Genomic DNA, 14,749 nt, shown 5'->3' with positions numbered 1-14,749 from the left:
CATGTGTACTTATGCCTGTGTCTGTTGTCTATGTGTGTCTATAGATGGAACCTGCAGTTCATTCTCTTTTGGCGCGGCGGTTTGATTTGCACCGATCTTTGCTTGATCGTCTCTACGACAACATTGTGTATGAGAGTTTTCCTGAGCTGCGGGTCGACCTCACTGATAGCTATCGCTGTGTGAAGGAGGTAAGTTATGCTGTTGACTAACAACCCAGCAGTAGTAATAGTATTGGTAGTAGTGGTGAAACTTGCTTGTTGAAACACCTACACTGGTGACTGACGAGACATGAGCATGTGAAATTTGAAGAATCGCTGGAGAAGCAGATCAATGTTCAGTTACTGTTGCTCTCAGCCAGGGAATCGTAGCATCCAGGGTGAAGACACGGGTGACTGGAATGTGACACGATGTGGGTTTTGCTTCCAGGCTACATGTTCCAGTCTGGGGGCAGGGCCAATTATGCCCTCACGTGGCGTCGGTAGTTTGGTTTCACTTCCGGGCTACTCCCTCCAGTCACCCTTGGGGCAGGGCCGATTATGCACGCCCCCATATGGCGTTGCTGGTTTGGGCTGCATTTTTTTTAGGTCAGCCCGTCAAAGCGACTTCTGTGAGGTACTACATAGACCCCGGATCATATAGAGATTCCGGAGTCAGTGCAATGAAGCGCCACTGGCCAGCCGGGGGCCTTCAGGACTTGGTCTAATCCCTAGCTTATTAGAAACCAGCTTGAGCTTTCCAAGATTGCTATGACAATATGCAGTCATGTGCAGGGCCACCCAACTTGCATTTTTGGTGCCCAGGAAGGCTAGACAATACGTTGCCGTGCAACGGAAAAAGCGCTTGGCGAGTATCACGCTACTCGTGCAAGACAGTACGTTAGTGTAGGGTATCAAATTGCCCTTGTGCTGTGTGAACTGAGATCTGTTACTGAGGTTATGCTTATTACAGAATGTGGCAGGAATGGGTTGACTCTCAATCAGCCATGTTGGCCGCCAGGAGAGCCACCCCAGGTGCATGACCACTGTCCGCAGCACCTGCAGTCCATGAAGCTGTTGGGTAAATGATCTTGTGTCATTTCCCTAGATAGTACGACTCCCTAGTATTAGCAACCTGCAAGTAGCAATTGCAGTATGCGTGTTAACATTTACTCTTCTATCATTAGCCTGTGGCTGCTGCAGCAGTCGCAGAGTTATTCATTTTGTTCTGATGCTGGTTAACTGCTGGTAGATTGAAGCCCTGTCGCTACTGTGCCGTGTCGTTGCTGTTGTTGCTGCTGCTGCTGCTGCTGCTGCTGCTGCTGCTGCTGCTGCTGCTGCTGCTGCTGTTGTTGTTGTTGTTGTCTGCTAGATATTGGAATTGCCGTCTGAGTTGTTCTACGATAGTCAGCTGGTATCTAGTTACACAAAGTCGCCAACGGGGCCACATCACATACCTCCCATGGTTTTCAGGAATGTGCGTGGTCAGGAGACACAGGATGCCGACTCTCCCTCGTTCTACAATGTGCATGAAGCTGCAGCGGTGGTGGAGGCTGTTGAGCACCTAGTCAACTGCAACAACGGTCTCCCAGCAGAGGATGTGTGTGTAGTCTCTCCCTACACAAAACAAGTTGAATTTATTAGATCAATGTTGAGACCGAAACGACTTGGCAGGGTGAGTGCTAGGGGTGTTGATTAGCGAGTATATGCACTGAAGTGTGTGTGCCCGTGTATGTGCCTGTGTGTGTATGTGTGTGTGTGTGTGTGTGTGTGTGTGTGTGTGTGTGTGTGTGTACCGTAAAGTCGCAGATAAAAGCCGGGCTTATAAGCACATAAGCCGCTTTCTGCATCAGGCTTTAATGCAAACCAGGCTTGTATGCAAACCATGCTTATATGCACCACTGATATTTTTGCCAGGCTTGTATGCACAGGCTTCTACGCGCGACACGCGTAGATCTACCACTGACTACCGGTATGGCGGCAGTTTTACTATGCACCGTACATAGCGCATGCACTCTTGACCCACCCGATCCGCGCTTGCATAGAAGCCAGGCTTATATGCATTTGACCTGTTTGATTTTCAGGCTTCTATCCGCGATGTGCTTGTATGCAAACCCGGCTTTTATCCGCGACTTTACGGTATGTGTGTGTGTGCCCGTGTGTGTGTGTGTGTGTGTGTGTGTGTGTGTGTGTGTGTGTTTGTACCAGGCTAAAAATAGTGGCGGTCAATTCATCAGCCTTGCAAGCTGTTGAATGGTGTAATCCCAGCACAAGTTGCTATGTCTAACATAGCTGTTCGCTATCATCGCTTCCGCGATGGACATGTCTGAGGTGTGTGTGTGTGTGTGTGTGTGTGTGTGTGTGTGTGTGTGTGTGTGTGCGCATGGCGCATGTGACGGAGAGACAGAGAGAGAATGGTAATATGTATACTAGTATAGTCATACTGCTTTGTATGTTGATGTAGTAAATGTAGTAAATGCATATACACACTCCACACCAGTCTAGAAAGACGAAGTGAAAATTTACGAACCAAACACTTTCATTCCTTCCTAGGGTACCCTGTAAAAAGACTCACAGTCTGTGGGGATTGCCCTAGTAAAATAATAAATACTACTTCTGAAGTACTACTACTACTACCGTAAAGTACCATTGATCCGCCCCCACGCCATGTCGCTTCCCAGCTGGGTTTTCGGCAGGGGGCGGGAATTAGATCAAGGCTGTCAAGTGCAGTACGATGTACAACAACGTAGAGGATCAGACTCAATGTGCTGGATTGTGCACATTTTGATCCTGGATTGGCAAGTATTGTGTACAGCAGTGCATGCGTCGGTTCAACATCGTATTTCGTTGTATACGCCGAAGTCGCTTCACAAGGAGAAAATCGACAGGGGGCGGGAATTAGAGAGGGGGCGGATCAACGGTACTTTACGGTACAGTCAACTTTGCGTATAACGACACTCGGCTGGGCATCAGAAAAGTGTCGTTATTCGCGAAGTGTCATTATACCCGAAGTCTCATTCTATGTATACAGGTAGTATAGACTTTGCTCTGGGCAGGGGAAATCTGTCGTTATTCGCAAATTGTCGTTATATCCGCAGTCGTTATTAGCCAAGTTGACTGTACTACTTTCTCCTCATGGGTTCTTACCGGGGATAAAGCGAAATGACTAAGACAGCAATTATGTGGGCACAGAATTGAGGGAATGCCACATGACGTCACACGTGTGAGAAGTTAGTATAACCAGTGGGTGGAAAACAGCATGAAGGTGAAAATAACACCAACACACTGAACATATCCACGGAAAAACATGACTGGTATTCTTAGCACTTGCACGGGGACTAACACGGAACAGCTGTAGGGACAATACTTTGCTTTGTATGTTTTCATTTCCATTTTAGGTCAATGTACTTAACATGCGTCAGATGCAAGGTCATGAGTTCCGTGCCATTATTCTCTCAACTGTCCGATCTTGTGCTGGTCATCCCGATCTTCTCGAAGACTCTCCTCAGCTTGGCTTTCTCTCTAGTCCAAAGGTGCGTTTAGAAACTAGCCTTGCTCTGTGCTGTGTTACACGAAATCTATGGGCAGCCTACTTATATCCTGTATTTCGTCATTCAATACTAGTAGATAAAAGGAAGCCCCCTCGACAGGCGAGCAGCCTTTGGGGAATCCTTACATAAATAGCTATAGCACTGCCCAATGTAAATGCGGAATCGTCCTTGAGAAAGTGCAGTCGCTTTCCTTTCAGCTATGGGACATGAGTGCAAGGCTGCTGTTATGTGCCAATGTGCCCATGCACGGTGCCCAGAGCCAATTCTGTATTTCATTTCATTGGCCAGTTCTGTACAGTGAAGCCTAGCCAAGGTGCCGACCGCTTGATGGTGCCAAAACCAGGTCCTGGTTAGAGTGGTCGTCTGGGACAGGTGGTCACATTATCGGCATGGTATCCTTGATAGATTTTACTGTGTGTTGTGGATGCTTGTATTACTATGCTCCATTGCTGTTTCCCTGTACTGGTTACTGTCATCGAATTTTTCTTGAATAACGGTGTGTCTGCTCGTGTATACTTCTACCTGCTTTAGCTGTTCAACACGGCTGTGACACGAGCGAAGGAGTGGCTGATTGTGGTAGGTGATGCGTTCACGCTGGCATCGGTGGGTACAAACAGGCAGTGCTGGTTGAAGCTCATGGGTCGCTGTCGCCATCAGTTCAATTCCTTCCACTCTGATGACAATCAAACGCGGGACTTTGATTTACAGATAACAAGCTCCGTTGATTTACCAGCTAGGTAAGCACCTTTTTCATATAAGACACCTATTGCACATCTACTAGTGCCTCATGTCAGCACGGGACAGCCATGTGATTCCATCTCCAGGCTATCGTTGCATCTATGGGTCACATGATGTCAGCCATATTGGTTCCACGGTCCACATGTACACTTTCTGCACGCATTCAGTAAGATGACAAGTATGTGAACCACTACAACCATGTACTACTGTACACACAGATTTATAGAAAAGAAAAAGGACCAAGGAACTACAAGTTACGCGATAATGTCCACTAACACCACCAGTTACTAAACAATCAGCTCAGCTATAGCGTAACTACTTGTAGTTCCTTCATCCTTTTTCTTTTTTATAAATTTATCCTTGGCTCTCCATCCGAGTCCATTCGTACACCCAGCTGCACAGTATAACCCTTGTGTTCATGTAAGTTGAGAAGACTACAGGTCTGCTTTTTTCACTGTCACCACCAGCCCGTAGACAGTAGTGTACTTGGATTTCATTGGCCCCTGGTTTTATGTTTGGGACGTTTCTGGCATGGCGTGCAGGGATTGACTTCTGAACTGGCAGTACCTGCTGTCTTGCTGTCCTACTTCCTACAGTACTGTACTGGTGTTCTTACCTGTGCACTGGTACTCGTACCTGCCCTGCTGTTGCTCATACGCTCATACTTGTCCTGCTGTTGTCTATACCTGTTCTGCCTGTACAGAGCAATTGTGGCAGCTGCAGCTCATCATCAAAGACCAGCCGATGAGACAGTAAGCACGCTGGTACAACACAGTGTCTTCAATTCTCTTCTTGCCTGGTCGGGCAAGCACAGTGGGGCAGTCTTGCCTGGTCGGGCAAGCACAGTGGGGCAGTCACGGAGGCTTGTACTCTATGTGACATTGTACATCTACTATCCTATCATAGTGTTTGTTGGTCATTGATTCCTTCATGGCACTCTTCCAACTGCCATTCCATACCGTCTTAAATGCCCAATCAAATGGCTGCTGGTTGCCAACCTACTATGCAATGGGAATGTTGCCGGAGGGGGTTGCGAAAACAATGTGAAACTATGGCATGGTTGTAAACACCTTGCTGCCAGGTAAATGCCTGCCAGCCTTGCTGTTTGAAGGCAACCATCAGCCAGGTCTCCAATGGATACTGTATAAGCAGAAATATTCGTCTGGAATTTAATTTCGTCTTTTTCGTCCAAGGAGCTTTTGGACTAAATTAAATGCCGGACGAATGTCGATTTGGCCAGCTTTTCAATACACTCTTATGATCCACGGACGAAATTTACAGCCGGACGAACTCCCTTTCTTTGGAGTTGGACGAAATTATTGACCGACAAAATTTTCTGCCTCTACAGTACTGTAAAGTGAGAAACTTTCCCTAGAGATTAAGGGCATGTTCGATTGGTAAGGATCAGGATCCAGATCTCAGATCCGTCGGATCCTTCAGATTCAACTGGACACTTTTTTGGGCCTTGACTGTTGCCATGTTGACGAAGTAATAAAAAGTCGTACTCACCGTGCCAGTTGTACAAAAAGTCAACAAGCTCTATCTCGATCCACGTGTGCGTACCACAATGTGTACAAAAATGATTTTTACCTGCCATATACGCACAAAGGTCACATTTGGATCCGTTGGATCCGGACAACCCTGCTCCCCGAGGTGGGTTGACCGGATCCAAATCTGAAGGATCCGGATCCGGATTCGACCAATCGAAAGGGTGCGAATCCAGTGGATCGGGATCCCGATCCTACCAATCGAACATGCCCTAAATTTCGCTATTTTCGCAACCATAGCACATTCGGCAAATTTGCGAATATGAATCACCGCAAACTGCCCTGTACATTGGTTGCAGACTGTACAAGATCCAATTGAAGAGATTAATTGCGAAAGTTTCTCATCGTGAACCAGCGCAATTCTTGAAAAGCAAAATGTGCACACCGCGAAAGTTCATCGCTTTACAGTATGCAGAAGCACCCATTCTATACGCCTTGGGGGCAAAGAGCTAAGCTTGGTGCACTCCAGCTTCAAGGCCTCCCAATTCCGTTGAACACGAGCATCGATGCATCGTGCACTGACCCAGGGTATCCGGCAAAGCAGTTTGTGAATACCATCTCTCTATCACAAACTGCCTGCAGAACCATACTGTAATATGATACACGGTTTTGATAGCTGTCCATGTCGTCGCTTGGAGGCTTCACTTCGATATCAGATCCGTCGATAGATCCGATGACACCGGGCAGTTTTGCTATCGCTTCAAAACCTGCAGAAACTGTCTTTACTCGTGCTTCTGTTGGCCATTTGATAAACTTTGGTGCAAGATAATTCACCAAGATGGTGCAGACCCGGCGAATGACCGTCCACACAGTCCATTTGGAGACACCAAATCGGCCAGCAACATCACGAATGCAGCATTGGCTTTCCCAAATCCAAAGCGTGATGAGAAGGTGCTCCGTTGGAGTCGTAGGCACACAACCACCTGCGGTATAGGTAAGAGGAAGAATAGCGTTGCTATTTGCGATGATTTCTCTCAGGATACGCTCAAACGGGTCACGTCTCATACGGAAATGCTCGTGGAAGTCCACATCATTGAACAGCGTAGCTGTTACTTCTGTATAATTCTCAATGCGTGGAACGGAGTCACTTTTCTCCTTCAACCCAAGAATCACGAGGAGCAACGGTGCAATGAAATCCTCCTTGGCCTCCTCATCATCGTCATCATCATCATCCCGAAGAAACTTGAGAACAATGATAGGAAGAACGGCCATAAGTAGTTGCTGGTCGTGTTCGTCCATACCTCTGAGACAAGCTCTTGTCTTCCACAACAGAATGTTAAGATCTCAGCACGCACAGCTATAGGGACTAATATTGTTTGGAATTAGGAGGAGTGAAGAGAATTTGAGAGAGGACGACTAGGTGGAAAACACGAGGCTATAAAGGGCCTTCTTTTTCTTTCTGTTGTGCAAGAAATGCAGTGTTACGTTTATGTGAAACTAGGCCCCCGAGCACGGTACGGGTGTCAGTGATAAACTGGCATGGTGGCAGTAGTGTGTAATATTTACAGTGAGTGTGCATTAGTCACTCGTGAGGTTCGCGACACGCCCAACAAGAACTGGAGCCAAAGGCGGAATATGTGAGTGATGACGCGACAGGTTCTCTGGGGTTTAGCACCACCTACTGTACATCATTGATAGCACTGTTAGCCGGTTGTTCAGTAGAAGTCGATATCCCTTCGTTAGCAGAAACGACATCTTCACTTGCTTGACCTGGTTCTTTGGAGAGTGAAGCTTCCGTTGACGATGAACCAGTTGTGTTGTCTATATTTTTATCTATATTGAGTACCCGTAATATTAGCTGGTCCCAGCCAGACACAAGGCACCAAATTGCATTGGGTGATAATCCGTTGTATTTATCATGGGGACGGAACAAAGACAAGACTGAACTCCACAAGACAAAAGATTAGACTGAGCAATGGATTAGGGAAACTTACGTTTGCATGCCATTTCATGACAGAGAATGTATACGGTGTAATTTATGAGCGCGCCCAAGTGGGTATAGTTGGCAACGTGACCTGTCTACAATCTTGCCGGAGGGAAGCTTGACTCTGGCAGTCCAAACTTGCTGGTCACTGGGGCTGTGCCATGCTTTCTGTGTAGGCAGGAATTCTTCATCTGCTGTTACTGCAGCGGAGGGAAGTGCGGTTGGTTGATTACCGGCCTGTAGGAAGTGTGATGGTGTCAGGACAAATATTTCCGGCCCTTGGTAGTCAGCTGTGACATGTGTTTGTGGCCTGGTATTGATAATTGCTCCGGTTTCTACGATCAAGGTGTTGAAAAGATTTACCGAGTGCTTCCTTGTTTCCATGAAAGGGACAATGTCCAGCAAAGAAGAATTGCATGTGCATGATACTTAGTATTGAAATGTACTATACATGCGCTACTGTAAGACATGTAATTATAACGAGGAAGTAATTTACCGGGTGCGATTTTTTCGTTATAATAAGTTCTGTTGAGGCTCTAATTCCTCATATGTGTTATGTGCAGATACACCTGAAGATCGCAAGATCGTTAACGTATCTTCTCCTTTAACCTATGAATTTCGGACAATCGTTAAATTTGCGACTCGTTATAATAACATGTCTTACAGTATGCACTATCTCAATCTCCTACACTCATGATGCATGTACTATGCCCTGTACATACATAATTTCGTCTCATCGGTTCTCTGTTTTTGCTGTTCAATGTGTGTGTGCGTGCATGCATGTGTGCGTGTGTCCATGCGTGCCTTTTGTATTATATGCGTGTGTGTCCGTGCGTGCGTGCGTGCGTGCGTGCGTGCGTGCGTGCGTGTGTGTGTGTGTGTGTGTGTGTGTGTGTGTGTGTGTGTGTGTGTGTGTGTGTGCGTTTGTGTCCATATGTGTGTGGGTGTGGGTGTGTGGGTGTGGGTGTGTGTGTGCATGTGTGTGTGCATGTGTGTGTGTGTGGGTGTGTGTGTGTGTGTGTGTGCATGTGTGTGCATGTGTGTACGTGTGTGTGTGTGTGTGTGTGTGTATGTGTTTATGTGTGTATTTGTCAGCTACCTATGCCAGCTAGTTTTAGGTAAGTTCTGGTGGTGTGATGACTCGTTGAGTTTTGAGACCGCTACACTGTACTGCAATGGTGCATGTAGTCAATATGACTGTATTGGTGCAATGCCAGCAATGGTCTAGTTGCTCTGTATAGGAAGCTGGTGGTATGATCACTACCCCAGTGTATGGGTTTTGTGCTACGTACTTGAAATGAATGTGAAACTCAGTGTGAGTTTTCGCCACCCGGGGACCCCTTATGCAGTTTGACATTCTGTGGGGGGGGGGGGGGTACTCATTGTCTCATGGTGTCCTTCTTTCCGCACACTGTCTATGCGTCTGTGCGCAGTGATGAAAAGCTGATGGGCATGATGCGCGACAGTCGTCTGAGACGAGAAGTCCTATGGCCTCGTGTTGAGCCGCTGGTGCGTGAGCTGCACCCAAAGCGCTATCATGAAATCACCGGTAGGTCTAGCACCAGAGAGCAATGCCGGTACCTGTGAGAGGGCAGACTCTAAAGAGTACAGTCAAACTTGCCTTTAGTCACTACCTGTCTTTAGAGCCATCAGTCCCGTCAGTCTCCCAAACCCCACTTTAAAAACTTCTATTCGCCTTTGGTTGCTTCTAAAGATCAGGTAATATAGTGACGGTAGGTATATTGAAAACGCCGATAGACCTCGTCCTCGTCCTCCTATTTATCCTCTTTTTTAATGGCTTCACCTCGTTTTTCTTGGCTTTCCTTGCATGTAGATACTCAGTGTTTTATGGGTAATCTGTAGTGCAGTAGCAGCACTGGTGGGATAGGACTCTGCAGTACGGGTGACATGGGATGACTGACTGTGTAGACTCTGCAGTACAGGTACAGCATAGACTGGCAGTGCAGTGCACGTACAGTGTATGTACCGGTGCACAGATGGAGAGAGGCAACTGAAGCTGTATATATTCTGTTACCCGAGAGCAATGATGATCGCTTCTGTGTGAAACTCAGCGTTACAGCAATACAGTTTGCCCTTTCTCTCTATGCGTACAAGGCTGTACACCCAGGTGTATCGAGCACTCTCTTGAGCTGTCACAACTCACTCCAAGTGTCTATGTACCAGTATGTATGTGTACCAAGAAGGTCTGTGCCGTAAACCATGCAAGGCTTGCGAACTCCATCTCTTTTTACATTTCACAAGATTCGCTTTACTATACGCTTCTGTCATATGTGCTGTGTGTTGTGCGTATGTTTGTGCGTGCGCGTGCGTGTGTGTGTGTGTGTGTGTTTGTGTGTGTGTGTGTGTGTGTTCACTATCTCCCTCAGCTGTATTGCTTAGTTTGGAGGCAGAAGATGTTCTGCGGTTACTTGTTGACAAGCAGCTTAGAGTACAGCGAGTTAATGTGATACGCCAACACCTCGATAAAGGGTTAGTAATTTTGAACAACTGTGGTCCACTGCATCATCATTTTATTTGAGATGTTTTGTGGGGAGTGGCATCACAGGCACTGAGTCAGAGGATAAGTCATACAATAACATTGCACGACACTGATCGACGGTACTGACTTTCTACAACTAAGTGGCTATCAGCTCTAGCACATCTTGGATGCGCACTCCAACATTAATTTTGTTTGTATGACATTTTATTGAGTTAAAGTCGCATGGGCGATTTTGTCCCGATTTTTCATGTAAAACGTGTGGCTCTGACGCGAAAATACAGTAGATGAAGAGTAAAGTAGTGTAGAGTATGTGTAGAGTACGTGTATCCGTGCAGTACATGCACTACTTAAAGTACATGAATAGCCTGTACAGTGTGCAGAGCAAGCAAGCCTGTACTGGATTTAAACTGGGTCAAGCTGGAAGTAGAGTTGACTTGCCATGACACCTTGGGTTTCAACCTTCTTCAATCCCGAATCAGTCCCTGATTCAAGCTGTGTTTCAGTGTAATGTTACTTGAATATCCTGGCAATAGCGGTATGGCCTAAGCTACAGTGTTCTCTATGTTCCTGCATGAGCCACCTTCCTGTGTATATGCACTGTGTACATGTGTGTGTGTGTGTGTGTGTGTGTGTGTGTGTGTGTGTGTGTGTGCGTGTGTGTGTGTGTGTGTGCGTGTGCGTGCGTGTGTGCGTGCGTGTGTCCATCTGGTTCTCTGTCTGTCGGTTTGTAGCATGACTGCTGAAGAAGTGAGTCGGAATATGCTGCAAATGATTGATCAGCACAGGAAACGACAGCAGCAGATTCTTCACCAGCAGCAGCTGCAGCAACACCAGAAGCTGAAAGAACAGCAGCAACTTCAGTGGCAACAGCAACAACAACAGCACCAGCAGGCTCATTCCTCTCCAGGTCTGAGAGTGGCAGCAGGCAGCAACCCCGCTCAGACCCAGAAACAGCAGCCACAACAGCAGGCGCAGCAGGCACAGTTACCACCGCACCTGACATCTCAAGGTGACCGGCAGCTTGGTCTATTACCTGGACAGAATCCACCTGCAGCAACGCCGTCACCACGGCCCACAGTAGAACAGCCTAGCCAACCGAACGACATTGCAGCAAGTGAGTTGACCTGCTTAGTGGTGTTGCTCTGCTTCTTCTGTCTCTAAATGCAATACACTTGGATCAAGCCACCAATCCAAGAGCGGTAACGTTAGTTTATTGTGTGTTATTCGGCGGTGTTTGCCGCGCTCTGCCGTTTCCTGTTCTGGCACTACTGATACCTTCACGAGAGATCCTGGTCACTGGTCACTGCCTAGCTGCGGCGTTCAGTACTTCTAAACGTATACACTCATGCCGCCTCTCAACATGTATTTTGTTATACAGTCGTCCCTCTCTAATCCGGCACTTGTTTATCCAGCACCCTTGCAAACCAGCACACTTTCTGGCAAAACGGATTTTTTCAGTTCATTTTCTACGCTTTAATCCGGCACTTGAATTCCGCCTCCAGCAGCGATTTTCTGCAACAAATCACTCAAATTGTACACAATTCGATTTTCTAATCCAGCAGTTGTACATCGCATACCGTCAGGGAGCATTGTAACATACACAACACATGTAACATACACTTGGGAATATCCTATGCACTCGTATTCCCAAGTGTATGTTATAGATATGCATTCCACGAAGTACTTGGATTGACACAGAAAATCCCTACGTTTCGACGTACGACACAAACATGTACGTTAATAGGTGGGCCGGGTTGGAGGGCAGGATTTTATAATCCAGCACCCTTGTTTATCCAGCAGAAAATGCCGTCGCGAAAAGTGCCGGATTAGAGAGGGACGACTGTAGTAGAATCAGTCCACGTGCACAGGCTCAGCACATAGCATACAGGAAATATTCTACATGTACTATCAGTCTATCACTAAGAATGTTCTAAGGTACAGGTACTAGGTTGAGACCATGGAATAATCAGAACTGTCATGCAAGACCAAACAAGAAGAAAAACAAGACCAACAAACTGACTGACTTCTCTGCTAACAGTTACTTGTGTGTACGTGTGTATGTGCGGCAAAACTACAAACTGCACTGTGATACGATTAAAGTCACAGTCATGGAGAAGGAAGGCATCAATGACAAAGAGAATGAAATGTAATCACAATGAACAAGATCAGTTACTCCACTTCAAAGATCTATTCCCTTTCAAGCTGTTGTTGGATTGCTTTTGTGAACCGCTCCCGAAGAGAATGGGTGACTCGCCGAACATTGGATTAAACAATGTTGCTGCTTCACTGTTCGCAGGAGTTGTGACTGAGTATTGCAGCAACTTCTGTAATACCTGTATGTTGTTTACCTGTATTGATGTGTTGATGTGTACTGGTGCAGGCTTAGCTGCAGTTCAAGAACTCTACTCCACCCAGAGCAGACTAACAGAGGAGCTAGACATGTGCTCTCGCCGTTTAGTACATCGCATAGCTTCCACGCTGCCCAAACATCCGTCTCTACATGCGTTGCATTCTGCTCAACAACAGCAAATCCGAGCCATTGCGCAGCTAAGAGGCCATCAGCAACATGTAAGTGCTTACATCCAGCTAACCTAGTAAGGAAATATATCGTTAGCGTTCCAGCCCCCGCCGTTGATACTACATGCAGTCATAGTGAAGTGCAGTATGATCAGGCGCCGAAGTACACTTCGCTGAAGAACATTTAGGCTGGAAAATCACAAATTTAAAAACAATCCAGGGTAGTTATGAAGTTCGAAGTTCGAATCCAGGCTAGATCCAGGCTAGATTTCCAGATTTAAGAACACACATGTACTGCTTTCTATTATGGTATGTTTCCTACGGGACGTAACGTGATCGCAGAATAAGAACAACATGTTTTTAAACAGTTGAACTTTTTAGGGGCAATGCTAGTCTGCGCCTTGGGCCTCTGCGTTCTTTAGCAGCAGATCTTACTGCAGGGCAGAACATGGAGCGCACAACCAGTTGTTCTACTTTGGAGCTAACATTTTGGAAGCTATCGGGCGGAACTGTTGAAACGCACACACAGCCGAGTATACTGCTGGCATGTTTGATTGGTGCTATGCAGAACGAGATTCTTCTGAACAGTGTATATGACTGCAGCAGATCCGGGTCGCCCTGGATATGTTGCTCCTTGCTCCGGTCTCGAGGCCGGAACAACTACAGCAGTAAATAGTTTTCATCGTAAAGACTGGCCGGAGCATTGATTTTCATCAAAAATAAGACTGCACACTTATTTGACTGTAGTAAGTTATTGCAACCATGCTATAGCACAGCATACAGCTTTGGCTTGGCAAGGGAACGCTCTGGATTCTATGTACTGTCTCCTTGCTACACGGCTACTCCCTCTGTACCAGCTACCCGATCTTGTTCTGGAATGCACCATGCATATGCACACTAACAGTGTACGACTGTGACATTGGATTTTATTTGCTGCCGCCTTTCACTTCTGCAGTGCTTTAGTAGCTTTATCAACGTGGCACCCGTATTAACGGAGGCGGCAAATTCTTCTGGCAACGGTGCACAACGGCACGAGCAACTGCCACAGCCACCGCAGCAGCCACAACAGCAGCCACAACAGCAGCCTGCAGTAGCACCGGCACATCACATGCAGCAGCAGCAGCAACGCCACCAGCCACAGGCACATCAGCCCCAACAGCATCAGCAACAACAGCAGGTCTCTCCACTCGCGCCGGGAGCTGGTCGTCCCATGCCGCATACATCACATAGTAACTTTAGTAAGTTTACACTCAGAATTCTCTCTTTTCTCTCTCTCTCTCTCTCTCTCTCTCTCTCTCTCTCTCTCTCTCTCTCTCTCTTTTTCTCTCTCAACGAGTTTACCATGATTTTTGACTTTTAGTTGCATGAAAACCAGGGTTCTAGCCAGGTCAAAATAGTGGTGGTGGTGGGGGGGGGGGGGCATGGGAAACAGTTACCCTGTATCCCATTTTTCCACTTTCCATTATTGTCTTGCCACGCTAAATGCAACGTATGGGGCGAATCCCCGACTTCGCCCCAGACAAATGTGCCTTTATGAACAATCTATAAGTAGTGACTTTCGGCTGCATTTTCGCTGAATTGCATGAAAAACACGAAAATCAGAAAATGAGTAGAGGGGGGGGGGGGGGGGGGGCACTTTTCAGTTTTCACATTGGCGCGCAAACAGAGTAGGGGGCGCGCAAGTAGGGCACGCAAACAGAGAAACAGAGAGTTTGGCTAGAACCCTGTGAAGCATTGAAAAGTGTGCACCAATGGATCAAGTTTCTGAATCACAATCATCATGTCAGTGATGTAGTAAAGAAGTAGCAGGATTCAAGCAGGTCTCCTGCTGCTACTGCTGCACACCTACAGCTCAGTTGTACTGTACCCACATGCAACTTTCCACCGCTCTATCTGTATCAGCGATGTGTTTCAGGAGCTATGCCGTGCACACTCGCCTTTACTCGGGAGTCCGTACATATGCATCTAATCATTAACCATTCTCGATCCATTGCTGT

General features: G+C 46.9%; 1 protein-coding gene across 1 annotated transcript in view; it reads left to right on the top strand.

Moving 5' to 3' along the window:
* The window catches only part of LOC135822349 (probable helicase with zinc finger domain), a 29,312-nt gene that overhangs the window by 12,149 nt on the left and 2,414 nt on the right, over positions 1–14,749 (top strand). Inside the window, exons 14-24 of the mRNA XM_065335093.1 lie at positions 45–188; positions 1,348–1,650; positions 3,374–3,508; positions 4,058–4,263; positions 4,968–5,016; positions 8,831–8,853; positions 9,169–9,284; positions 10,123–10,225; positions 10,967–11,349; positions 12,616–12,803; positions 13,708–13,990. Of these exons, the coding sequence (XP_065191165.1) occupies positions 45–188; positions 1,348–1,650; positions 3,374–3,508; positions 4,058–4,263; positions 4,968–5,016; positions 8,831–8,853; positions 9,169–9,284; positions 10,123–10,225; positions 10,967–11,349; positions 12,616–12,803; positions 13,708–13,990 (1,933 nt within the window). The remainder of the gene's footprint in view (positions 1–44; positions 189–1,347; positions 1,651–3,373; positions 3,509–4,057; positions 4,264–4,967; positions 5,017–8,830; positions 8,854–9,168; positions 9,285–10,122; positions 10,226–10,966; positions 11,350–12,615; positions 12,804–13,707; positions 13,991–14,749) is intronic.

Source organism: Sycon ciliatum, chromosome 8, assembly GCF_964019385.1.
Source record: "Sycon ciliatum chromosome 8, ocSycCili1.1, whole genome shotgun sequence".
NCBI classification, from domain to species: domain Eukaryota; kingdom Metazoa; phylum Porifera; class Calcarea; order Leucosolenida; family Sycettidae; genus Sycon; species Sycon ciliatum.
The sequence above is the reverse complement of the archived record's forward strand: the minus strand, read 5'-3'. Positions and strand labels throughout refer to the sequence as shown.